Source organism: Ictidomys tridecemlineatus, chromosome 11 (genome assembly GCF_052094955.1).
Source record: "Ictidomys tridecemlineatus isolate mIctTri1 chromosome 11, mIctTri1.hap1, whole genome shotgun sequence".
NCBI lineage: Eukaryota > Metazoa > Chordata > Mammalia > Rodentia > Sciuridae > Ictidomys > Ictidomys tridecemlineatus.
This window is the reverse complement of record NC_135487.1, coordinates 32,358,267-32,370,660: the sequence shown is the minus strand read 5'-3', so window position 1 is coordinate 32,370,660 and position 12,394 is coordinate 32,358,267. Positions and strand designations below refer to the sequence as shown.

The following is a 12,394-nucleotide window of genomic DNA, read 5'->3' as shown; positions in this document are numbered from 1 at the left end:
ATTTAGCTATGTTGAAATGGGGCCTCAAAAAGCATAAATTATGGTTATATCTGTATTGAGTGGTAGGATTTCTTGTTTGAGAAGTTGAAGGAAATTTGAGTGTTAGGTGTAAAAGGAAGAAAGACAAAATTGTTGCTTTGTTCCTTATTTATATTTTTTGAAACTTGAGTTATTTGTGAGTAAAACTTAGGCTTTGATTTTTATATTTAGTTAGCCCTCTGAGGAGCAGACATACTGCAAATTTAAAGGAAAAATGATTTTTTTTTTCTGCACATGTTCACTCAGAAAACTTTACTAGACTTTTAGCAAAGCTCCCATTACTGCCACATCTGGGTTTTCTCTTTTTCCTTCCCTATTTAAAAAGTCCCACAGTCAGAGCCTTTAGGAGAGAGTGAGTCTGAATGGCAGCAAATGAGGAGGCCTGAGGCTGTTGCCAGCTGTGCTCTCCAGGCCCTGTTCATTCCCCCAGGGTGCTGCTTACCACTGTGGGGGTTGGGAAGTCACCAGAATGTTGGGAGCAAATTCCCCTGGGATTTGCTTTGTTTGCTTTCACACTTTCACATTGGTGTGCAGAGATGTCAAGACACTGTCAGGACAACCCAGGTCAAATGGCATGTAACAGAGCTAAGGAGAGAGCCTTGGACATTTCTGGCTGTTTGTCGGGGTCTACTTAACTCCCAGGACTGATTGTGCAACTGGGTCACCTCATGTTAACTTTGGGACACTTAGCTTTAAAGTTAACTGTTGCCACCTGGGAAGTGACCACAGAATTTTTCTCTCTACTCCCTTTTGAACTAGAGCTCAGTTTAAAGATGAAGGCCAGTGCTGCGTGTTGTTTTGAGAATGATCTGGGAGACTCAGAGCTGTAATAATGCTGCAGGTGCTGGTTTTAGGGTCCTGAACTTTAGTAATGGATACCGTGATTTAGAAAGGGGCCTAGAAACCCTGAGGAGTGGCTCATGTTGCATGGACATTCCTGAAGACTAGATGGAACAAGGCCACAGTGGGAGGGGAGTAACCCAGGCTCTCTGTGTTTTTTGTTTGTTTGTTTGTTTTGTTTGTTTTTTTAACTTTCCTCCCCTAAGTTTTAGATGCTTCTGGATGTTCAATGCTAGCACCTTTACAGACTGGAGCAGCTCGATTTTCTTCGTATTTACTTTCAAGAGCGAGAAAAGTGCTGGGCTCCCAATTATTTTCTCCTTGTGGTGTTCCGGAGTTCTGCTCCATATCCACCAGAAAGCTGGCGGCCCACGGCTTTGGCGCATCCATGGCGGCAATGGTGTCCTTTCCTCCCCAGAGGTATCACTACTTTTTAGTGCTGGACTTTGAGGCCACGTGTGACAAGCCACAGATTCATCCTCAGGTAACTGTTGCAATCATTGCTTTAGAAGAGGTGGGGTGGGCAAGAAGGGAGGGAGGAGCATCTCGCTACCTGGGATCCAGAGCTATTTTCTCATGTCTTCCTGGGTTTTAGCTGTTCATCTGGAGTTTCTGCCTAGGAAGCAGGGTTTGGTTCAGGTATGCTAGGGCAAGGTAGACCTGACAAGTCTCTGGGGAAAACTGGGCATATTGTTTTTTTCTGGTCTCAGCTTTTGGGAATCAAAATATTTCCTTCTCTTCTGTTCTCCTCTTTTCCTTTCCTTTCCTTTCCTTCCTCCCTTCTTCTGCCACTGTCACTTGTTCTTTTAGGGGGTACTGTGGTAGTCAGCCTCCATATTGATCCCCAGTGATCCTTACCTCTTGGGATTCATACCCTTGGAAGTTCTCCCACACTGAACCAAGGATGGCCTTGTCTAAGCAATAGATTATAGCAGAAGAGACAACGTGTGACTTCTGAGACTAAGTTAAAAAAAAAAAATTGCAGTCCACTTTGTTCTTTTGGACCATTTGCCCTGGTGAAAGCCTGCCACTCTGCTACACAGATACTCAAGCAATCCTGTGAACAGGCACATTAGAACTGAGGCTCTAATCCAAAAGTTACTACCAGTTTGGCAGCCATGTGAGTGAGGCATCTTGGAAGTGAATTCACTAGCTCCAGTCAAGCCTTCAGATGACTGCAGCCCCAGTGAACATTTGACTTCAACCTCAGGAGAGATCTTCAGCAGGCCAAGCCACTTCCAAATTCTTGACTCATAGGAACTGTAAGAAGTAACAAATGATTGTTGATGCTTTAAGCCACAAGTTTTGGTGTATTTTTTATGTAGCATTAGATAACCTGAACAAGTACTATTGTTGATCTTTTGGAAAAGAAAATTTCTTTTGCTTGCTTTTTTTTTTCCCCCTTAGTCACCAGCTGGGTAAAAAGACCTTTTACCTTTAAAAGTTATGCTGCTAGGAAGCTTGGATTAATAGCAGAGAGACAACTATGCTGAATTATGTTTAAGTGCTTGGTGGTTGCTTTGAGGGAAGTGGTCAGGAGCCTATGTGGCAGTTCATTGCAATGGGCCTCAGATATGCCTGACTCTAGGACTGTAATTCTTCTCTACAGGGCTAGGTTATATAGTATGTAATTTGGGGATGCATAGATTTGTTGGTCTGGGAGCAGGTTACAGTAGGAGTAAGCAGGAAGAGGAGAAGAGGACCTTCAGCATTGGGTACTTTGGGAGTCCATTCAGAGATAAACTGGCTTTATTTCTCATGCCCCCCTTCCCCCAGAAATGGGTCTGTCTTTAGAATGATAAATTATTTTGCCTAAAGCAGACATCACAACCCTTTTTTCCTTTCTTCTCTCCTCTTTCCTGTTTTCTGCTAAAATAATGGTGTACCTCAGAGGCATTGGAATCATGCCTATGGAGGCCTTAGAAGACAAACTGGATATGGATAATACCCTAAGAGAAGGAACTTTGGATAAAAGGGAATACAGCCTGGGAGTAAGCCACACTTAACTTTCTCTGACTTTTGCTCCTGCCTGTGCTGTAAAGTCTGATCTTTGCCTTCTCAAACTATTGGGGTTTCTCTGACATGGTGGGTGTGCCTGTGTGGTAGGTTGGGAGTTTTGGTTAAGTAGAGTCTTCTAAGTTGAGAATCAGAGAACCATGTCCTAACACTCCATTTCCCTTACAGATTAGGTTTCAGTCATTGAATAAGCCTTAATGGGACAGGAATCTAAAATTCAAGACATCTCTCTTACATGTGATTCATCCCTCTTCTGATCCTTCATAATTGTTTGGCACCTATGTTATGGTATTTGCTGCTTACTGCTTCCTCTAAGATGTGCTTATGGATGTGTGTTCCTTTATCTTTTCAGTTAGATTATAAACTCATAATTATGTAACTCTGTTCTGATGTCCTGCAGAGGGTCTTGCCAGTGTTCCTGAAGATAGAGTCTAATTTGTGTCTCATTTGTTTTTTCTGTTTGTTTGTTCAGGTTTTTGGGTTTTTTGGGGTACCAGGGATTGAACTTATGGGCACTCAACCACTGACCCACATTCCCAGACCTATTTAGTACTTTATTTAGAGACAGTGTCTCACTGAGTTGCTTAGCACCTTACTGTTGCTGAGGCTGGCTTTGAACTTGAAATCTTCCTGCCTCAGCCTCCTGAGCCACCGGGATTACAGGTGTGCACCACCATGCCTAGCTCAAAAAAATTTTTTTTAAAATACATTTTTTAGTTGTAGATGGACACAGTACCTTTATTTTATTTGTTTATGTGGTGCTGAGGTTCAAACTCAGTGTATCACACATGCTAGGCAAGCACTCTACCACTGAGTCATAGCCCCAGCCCCTCAATTGGGTTTTTAAGTGTCACCTTTTAATCTCTCTGTCAAACTATTATTCTTTTAATGTATCTATATATCTATCTATTACAATGCTGAAGATATAGTATAGATTTAAATCACTGTATCACAAACTTTCTTCTCTTAGACACCAGGTCTTTCCAGATTCAGGCTAAGTTAGAACCTCATGCTGTTTACCAGGATCTGAGCCTGATTAAAGATTACCTCCAGAATCAATGAACCCTGATGATGTGATTCCAAGGGCACTTAAGGAATTGGCTGCCCTGGTTCATTATTAGCAAAGCATTAGCTGTTGCTTTAGAGAACTCAGGAAGAAGCATTTGCTGTCTTATCTTTAAAAGGGGAATACGAATGATCTTGGAAATTATAGACCTGTTAGTTTACTGTGATTCCAGAGAAGATACTTGACCTGATCGTCAGATAATCAATCAGCAAACAGCTAGAAGAGCGTGGGATACTGAGTAATAACTTACATGGGTTTGTGAAGAAGAGCAAATCTTGTCAGATCAATCTAACTTCTTGCTGTGACATAGTGATGGATTTGAGTGCATCTAGGGCAAGTGATAAATGTAATGTATCTCAACTTCATTAAGCCTCTACAATGCTCTGATCAACAGGTAGGAAGGTGAGCTTAGGGCCACACATCTATGTTGGACTACTCTTTGGATCACCCTCAGAAAAGGGATAGGCAGCTTAAGACCTGTTGTTATTAATAACTTAAAGCCTCCCCCCTCTTTTTTGGTGTATTTGTGTGGGGGTCTTCTTTAGGGATTGCAAGTAGCAGGCTCATCATAGGATTCAGGGAAAGCTAAGAAAATAGATTACTGAAATTTTTAGTTTCAGGTAGGTCAGCATCCTTCTAGTGAGTTCATTATAGGTCAGGTTCTCATTAGAGCCTCTGTGCTGTTTCTTTAGGTCTTTTTGTCAGCATGGGAAATGGGGGGAAAGGATAAAGTGTGATTGAGGGGAACAAAAATCATTTCAGGCAAAAAAATGATATTTAGTAAGAAAGAAGAGGAATGGACTACATTTTGGGCAACTGATTTCTCATCCATACTAAATAACTTCATCATGTGGGAGTAGTTGTTCCAAGGAGTATGATAATAACTTGCTCTTCATTTTAATCAGGACAAAAATAAATTTAAATGGAAATAGGAAAGTTTGAAATTTGAGATGAGAAGGAACTTCCAAAGAGAATAAAAGGCTAGAATGTTCTATGCAAGTCAGTTAGAAGGTCAGCTTTCCATAGTGCTCTCTCAGAATGGAGTGATGTCTCTCCTCTTGACAGATTCTTTATGGGTAAAGTTTGCCTGCCTCCTGTGGGTGGAACTGGGATCATGAATGAAAACCATCACAGCTCCTCTCTTGACCAGCTCCTAAGAGCTTTCAATACCCATGATCTCTGCCTAGGATACTTTTGATTCTTCTAGAGTACATCATGACTCTGGGTGCATAGGAGGCAGAAACAAGTTTTGGTCCAAGGCCCTTTGGAGGCTTGCATGGGCTCATCTGTCTCTGGTTTTCAGAAATCCCTGAGTCAGCTTATTGGGACTATCCTCAAGGAATGCCATCATGAAAATCTAACAGGTGTAAACTCTGTCGTACTTGGGTGAGTAACAATATTGGTTATAAATATAGTAAAACATCTGGTATTTTCCATTTGTCATCATTTTTGTTGTTTATTTTTGTACTTTGTTCAACTAGGTGAAACTGCAGTGGTTGGTTTGCCAATAATAGGCTTTTGTGTTCTGGTTGTTGCACTCATTTTATTTGTTTTACATGTTTTGCTTCAGATTAACATGATAGGTGTTCCTCAAATATGAAACTATTGTTCATTGGAAAACATTTTTTCACTTAAATGTTAATTTAGATAGTTTATAATGTATTAAAGCCTCTAAGTTTCAGGAACATAGCTCCTTTCTTGTTTTAGGAATTGTTTCTGATATAGAAGTAGATTTTTATCTGGTTTAGGAGAATAGTGGCTTCTTTGTCCTTACTAGCAGGGGTTCACTTTGCTCATTTTGGTGTGGATGTGCATGGAATGATAGTTGTTCTGACCCTGAGGCCCAGAGAGCAGCCTGAAAGCTTTGGTGGGATCTTTAATTGTGCATCTTTAACCTCAGGGCAAGTTCTCTCACCACCTCAGTGTTCAGAAGAGACAAAAGTAAATGTAAGTGAGGAAAATGAGGTATAGGCCACAGCTCATGGGGAGGAGGAAGTAACCTCATCTGTCTGGACAGCTAGTAAGGGAGGGGCAACGCAGCTCTCCCCATTTGGGGAGCTGACATCCTGGCTGCTGCCTCCCTGAGTCCTCTCTGGCCGTTCCATCAGGCTCCTGGGTACTGCTTTTCTCAATGCTCTACAGCAGCCCTGCCTACTGTTTTCCTTCTCATCTGTATTCAAGTGCCCTTAACTTTGGAGAAAAATGACCTTTGGGGTTGAAGTTTTCTAGTGTTTGGTCTTTGTCCACAGGGGCTTTTTTTTCCCCCTTTTTATAGAAACCTTAAAGAGACTCCATCTGCATTTCGAGTTAGAACTACTGAGTAAAAGAGTTTCTTTTTTATAGAAAATTGTCCAGATGCTAGGTTATTTTTGGAGGGCAGGATGGGGGAAGGGTTGATGGTGATAGAGTAGAAGGAATAATATAGAGAGGCATTTGGAGGATTTCAATATGACCTAGAGCTGAAACATCATTACAGTCTTTTGTGAAAGAGATATTTTGGAAAACTTTACAGGAAATTGATTAAGATCCCTACAAACCAAACTTTATCAATTCCCTTTCTGCTCCATTCAAAGCTGAAAGTCAGGAATCCCCTAACTCACCCCTTCACCTCCAAAGACAAACATTGTTCTTTGCTGCATGGGTAGCTTTTCCCCTTCTCTCTATTCTTGGTTCCTTCAGTCTCCAAGTAAACAGAAAGGCAGTGCCCTAGAGAAAGAACCCACCTTTTCCTTCCATTAAGCTTATCCCAGTAATAGCTCCTCCAAGTGGGACAGGTTGGGCCAGGCCTTTGAGCGGGAGTGCCCAGCTGTTGAATTCTGGTCCTTCTGCCTGTGGCCCAGTCAGCCTGCACTTTTTTCTATACAAACAGGCGAAGACGCTGACGCTATTCTTCTAAACTAGGAAATGAAATGCAAAACCGACGTTAATGTAACATTATGGTTGAGATTAAATGCACCAAAATCAGGAAATTCAAAGTTATGCTTCCCACAGCAACTATAATTCAGCCTCATCTGGCGTGTGTAGTATTTTGTGTTACTGTGGATGGTGTTATATGTTAAGACATTAAAGTTAACACCATAAGCAGAGCACAAAATGCTTGAGGGGACTGAGTTATGACGACTGTGTGAGCCGTAAGTGTTCTTGCACAGGCTTCCGACTCCTGGAATAATTTCTCCCCTGCCCATCAGACCAATTATTGCCTTTCTTTTTAGTTATATCTCTGTTTTAATACATCTTTTCTTCCAGGGTCACTATAAATGAATTCTGCTGTTGGGTGTTAGTGCTGATGGTGGGAATGGGATGGCCCACTAGGCCCTTTTGTCCTTTTTGTCACTGCCTCCATAAATGTGGTGCTTCCCCCTCCCCTTCCACAGGCTGCTGTTTTCTGGTGGTCCCCCACAGGGATGGGCCTCCCCATAACACCCACCCTCCAACTCTTCCTACCAGCTCCTCACTAGCACACTCTGAATGGGAACAAGCATTTGCTGGGTCCAGGCCTTGGCAGTGATGTAATTCCTTGTGAAAGCTGAAGGGCTCTTCTTTATTTGGAGCAGACACAGTATAGAGGTAAAACATACATCTCAGGACATGGAGTACCAATACATGGTGGTGCTGCTTTCTGTGTTTGCCATAGCAAGGCACCATGGAAATGGGTTTATTTGCTTTATTCAGACTGTTTCTTCACCTTCTCCAGGGTTTATACCTTTAAGCTGCCATGGTGTATAGTTAGGCCATGGAGTTGCCTGGGGGTGGGACCAAGAATTTTCCTTGGGGAGCACTGGGTCACTGGTAACAAAATCACCACATAATTTAGTGTAAATCAAGAAACATCCCCCTTAGCTTCTTATTATCCTCTGGCCTCCCCTGGGCTGAGACAGCTGTTGGAATGCAGATTTTGTTAAGCACTAGGCTTAGTTTGGTGTGATGAACAGCTCTAAAGAATAGGACCATTGATAAATGGTGAATGAAATCAGGGACTGTAAAATAACAGTGACACTGAGCTGCTTTTTAAAGTTTTTATTGGACCTGACAAAATCAACTAAAAGAATGGGGAGGACTTCATTGTCACCACCTTAGAGATAATGAAAAGACCTATTTTTGCTCTTGGGATAGTACCTATAGTGGTATAAAGACAAAAAATAGTCTTACCTTCAAGAAGCTCAGAGTCCAGGAATCTGTGACCATCATCAGGCAATATAATAATTATTATTACACAGGCAAGTATTGGTATAGTGGGGACACAAAGAATGAGAGTAGTCAGCCCCATTCTCATTGTGTCTGTGTGTGTGGGATGTGTGATAGGTTTTATATTATAAGAAGTTTAGGAGACCCAGGAGGGCCATGTAGGCCGGAGGCCTCACACTGTTATAGCAGGGATAAAAGAAGGGGCTCACAGAGTAAAAGTCGGATGAATTGACCTAAGTCTGAGAAAATTGACCTTGCTTATAAGCTTGTTTGTAGGACAGTTGAAAATTAAGGAGAGGGAGAATGAAGACTTTGAACTTGGTGAATATTTCACTGTTGAGTTGGTTGGATTATCTATATCAGTTATATGGTATTTTTCATTTTCAAGATAGAAGTTCTTACTGGGATGTTGTGGGAATATGAACGCTATAAGTGGCTTGAGAGAATTTGAGCCTATAAAGTCTGGGCAAAATGGGCGAGGGTCAAAGTGGAAATATGTGAGCTGAGGCTCTGAGGCATTGTCAGGGAAGCCAATCAGATATCTCAGCTGTCATTGAAGTTAGCAGTTAGGTGGACTGGTAAGTCTCTAGGGAGAGACAGTAACTTCTCTGTTACTATCTCTCTTCCCTTATACTGGGAATTTGGATTTGGATCTGCTAGGACCCATCTTCAGTAGACCAAGGAGGTTTAAATCCTTCAAACAGTTAAACAGCTGGCTGGCTGACATTAAGAGCTGTGTGGAATGAAGAATTAATGAAGAGACAGGAGAGTCTGGGTTGCAAGAAAAGATTGGAAAACGTAGAGGTGATTGGAGGGTGTGAATTGAGTGCTACCTCTGAGCTCCAGCAACAGGTGCTCAGCCATAGAAAGCAAGCCAGCAAGTCAGAAAGGGGTAGGTGGGCCAAAGGATTTCCTGTCTCCATCCTGTCTTGTCTTTTCTCTCCCCTCAACTGATTACACTTTTTTTTTTTTTTTTGTAGACCAAGCTCAGTTGTTTGATGTGAGGAAACTGATATTCGAGATGCTTTCTCCATCTCTGTCTCATTGGAAGAAAGGATCCTGCATCATTTTTATTAAGATGCCATTGGGATGATTATTTTTTATCCTCTTATCCTGGGTGTTCACAGTACTTAAAAAGCCCCCACAGCCTTTCATTTATGTGATGAGTTTTGAGCCCCAGAATTGAGAATTGAGAGAGTTGAGCCATAGCCTTAAAAGCCGGAGACAAGAGTCTTCCCAGATTGATACTCCGACCTCCCCACCCCCCAGTCTGCAGCAGAAGGATGAGCAGGCTGGCCCAGGCAGAGGGGGTTTGTCTGAAGTACATCCATAGACAAAGCCCTAATAGATAGGTGCTGAGAGAATAAGAAAGGAGACAGATCAGGAAGGAGACCTTGGAGGAAGAGACAAACATCAGGGAAACTTTTATTCTGAAGTAGAGGAGCCTTGAAGTAGGCTACTGTTTGGGTCCTGTTCTGCATGTAGTGGGCCAGTGAGAGATGTGGAAGGTCTGTGAACAGCAGAACAGTTCTGTTACATGAGAGGCTCTACTTCTCTTCTAGTGTGGTGGTCAGTGTCTAGTTCCTGGGGAGCCATTCCAGTTAAGGGCTGATCTGAGGGCTAAATGCTGGCAGAGGCTCTTATTTGGAGATGCTAGTATTGCTCAAGGTAAAGACTGCACAGTGCAGAGTCCATGGTAAGGTTGGGGGCAAAGTTAGTGAGCCAGAAAGGAAGTTTAAATGTGTTGTTGAATGGAAGGGAAAAAATAGAAATAGCAACAGGAATTCATGGGAACAAAGAGGAAGATGTTCTAAGGGTTAAAAATGAGTATAGAGAAACTTGTTTGAATGTATTACTTGAGAGAGATGTTAGAGGGCTGGACTAGGGCAGTGGTGATGGAAATAGAAGTTATGTGTCATAGCCCTTAGGTGTGCTGGGAAAGAAAGAAAAGCATGAGAGCCATGCTCTTATCTAGCTCTTAACTCCCTTGGATTGTAGTGGGCTACAGGGAAGTAACAGGCACTGTTACTTCAAGAGATTGATAGGGAGTGGAGCTTGTTGTAAATGGGAGCTCAGAGTTTAAGATCCCCATCAAAGAGAACTTACAGGGGGGCAACTGTTTCAGGTGACATCCTTAGTGGTAGTATAGGCAGTAACCCCTCTAAGATCTGTTTGAGACACTTTTTGGCCATTAGACTAGAAGAGGTAGATAGTTGTGGTTAGATAAGATAAAAATTAGCTAGAAAACTTGGAATTGTTTTTGGCCTGGAGGCTACCAGGGATTGAATTCAGGGGTAGTCAACCACTGAGCCACATTCCCAGCCCTATTTTGTATTTTATTTAGAGACAGAGTCTCACTGAGTTACTTAGTGCTTTGCTGTTGCTGAGGCTGGCTTTGAACTCTTAATCCTCATGTCTCAGACTCCAGAGCTGCTGGGATTACAGGTGTATGCCACCATGCCCAGCAAAACTTGAAATCTTGCTCTCCAAAATTATGATAAAGCAGAAAGCCCTGATTTGAGATTGTGGTCCAGGGACAATGTCTTCTTGTTCATAGGTACTTTTCCTGGCACTAGTAGAATTAAAAGGCAAACTGATAAACTGAAAGGGATTGGTAGTTAGTTGGGGCTGGGAAAGGTAAGAGCTCATGAATGGGCTGAACCATGCAATTTTGAAAAAGTCTACTTTGACTGGAAAGGAAACATGACTAGAGTACCATTGTCAGGGGAAACCCCCAAAGGAAGCTCATGGTGATGATGTAGAATTGGGTGTTGGTAACAATGGCAAAGAGTCCCCAGGTTGGTGCCTCATGATCTGCAGGAATTTCTGTGATCCTGTTCCAGATTTGTGGTCAGTGTTAGAGAAGCATTTCTTAGAACTAGAAGTGGCAAGACAGACTTGATAAGCTCCTGACTTGTGTCTGAGAGTTCTTCATAGAAGAGGTATCCAAACCTTCTTTATGGTCCATTTGGACAGAAACAAGGTGTTCTTCTGGAAGTTTCAAAGAATAGTATGCTGAGCACTGTGAAGGTAGTTGATGTCCAGGACTGCCTAAGGTGGCAGGCATCACCACAATGAAGAAATCTCTTGATAGCTCCTTAACAGAGATGTACAGCTTGCTCTATTAAGTTCTGGATGTGACATGCCAGTTTTTCTCCTTAAGCTCTTGGCATAAAGGAAGATGAAATTTGATGGCAAGAGCCAGGGATGGTTGGCAGATCTAAAGGACTTTCCCCAGGGGAGCTTAAAAGTGGCCAGAGTAAGGGTTTATTCTGAGAGAAAATGAGAGCCTTGAGTTCTGATTCTAACTTGGTCACTGTCTCTGTGGCAAGGAATGTAACATAGATGTTCTAGACTGTTGCACCTTTGCTATTCAAAGTATAATCTGTGAACCAGCAGCGACCACTTTACCTTATTAGAAGTAGAATATCAGGCCCTATGCCAGAGCTAAATAGAATTTGCAGTTTAACAAGATCTTCAGGTAGTCTGAAGACTGAGAAATGCTATTCTAGTCTGAACCAATACTTCTGAAACTTCAGTGAGCATCAGAATGACCTGGAGGGTGGATTAAAACAAAGATTGCCGCCCTTTGCCCCAGCTTCTAATTCAGATAATCTGAGGTAGGGGCCAGAATTTGCATTTCTAACAAGTTCCTAAGTGATAAGATGCTGCCTATGAGAACTGTGGTTTGAGAACCACTGACTGCCTTAACTTTCTCATCCATAAAATAGGGGAGTAATTCCTGCCAGCTAATGGAGATGTGGGATCCCAGGAGCTAATGTGTGAGAAAAGGGTTCAGCGCACAGTGGGCAGGATGACAGACTGTATATTCTTGCTTAGTAGTTTGATTTTTTAATTCTGTCATGTCAGCCCATTTTTCTGTACTGACTTTTGGCCATCAGATGTGGACAGAAAAACAGGGAATCTGTGAGCTACCCTATGGGGAAATATCAGCAGTTTCTATGGATGGGAATTACTGAGCAGGCCTTCCTGAATCCCAGCCAGCTTCTCTCGGCTCCTAGCCAAGTTGCCTGACCAGAACTCTCTGTGTGCCTGAGTGAACCTGGTTCTGTCTTGATCATCTGTTACCCCCAACTCTTCAACCACAGCCAGTGAATTGTTAGGACAGTATTTGGATTGACTAGAAAAATGGTAATTCTCTAATCAAGCCTCTGATGCATCTTGTGATTCTGAGCAAATTACATGACTTTCCCCCAGCTCTTTAGGGGGAAAATAATTGAATAGGCA

General features: G+C 42.4%; 1 protein-coding gene across 14 annotated transcripts in view; it reads left to right on the top strand.

Annotated features, from left to right (window-relative positions):
* The window catches only part of Eri3 (ERI1 exoribonuclease family member 3), a 132,733-nt gene that overhangs the window by 14,203 nt on the left and 106,136 nt on the right, over nucleotides 1-12,394 (top strand). For 7 of the 14 annotated variants that reach the window (XM_013364465.4, XM_078026126.1, XM_013364457.4 and 4 more), the window contains one exon: nucleotides 1,086-1,363. The exons of 4 other annotated variants lie outside the window; for them this stretch is intronic. In XM_013364465.4, the coding sequence (XP_013219919.1) occupies nucleotides 1,109-1,363 (255 nt within the window). In that variant the 5' untranslated portion in view covers nucleotides 1,086-1,108. The remainder of the gene's footprint in view (nucleotides 1-1,085; nucleotides 1,364-12,394) is intronic. 3 more of the 14 variants (XM_078026127.1, XM_040288535.2, XM_040288533.2) reach the window with 1 other exon arrangement.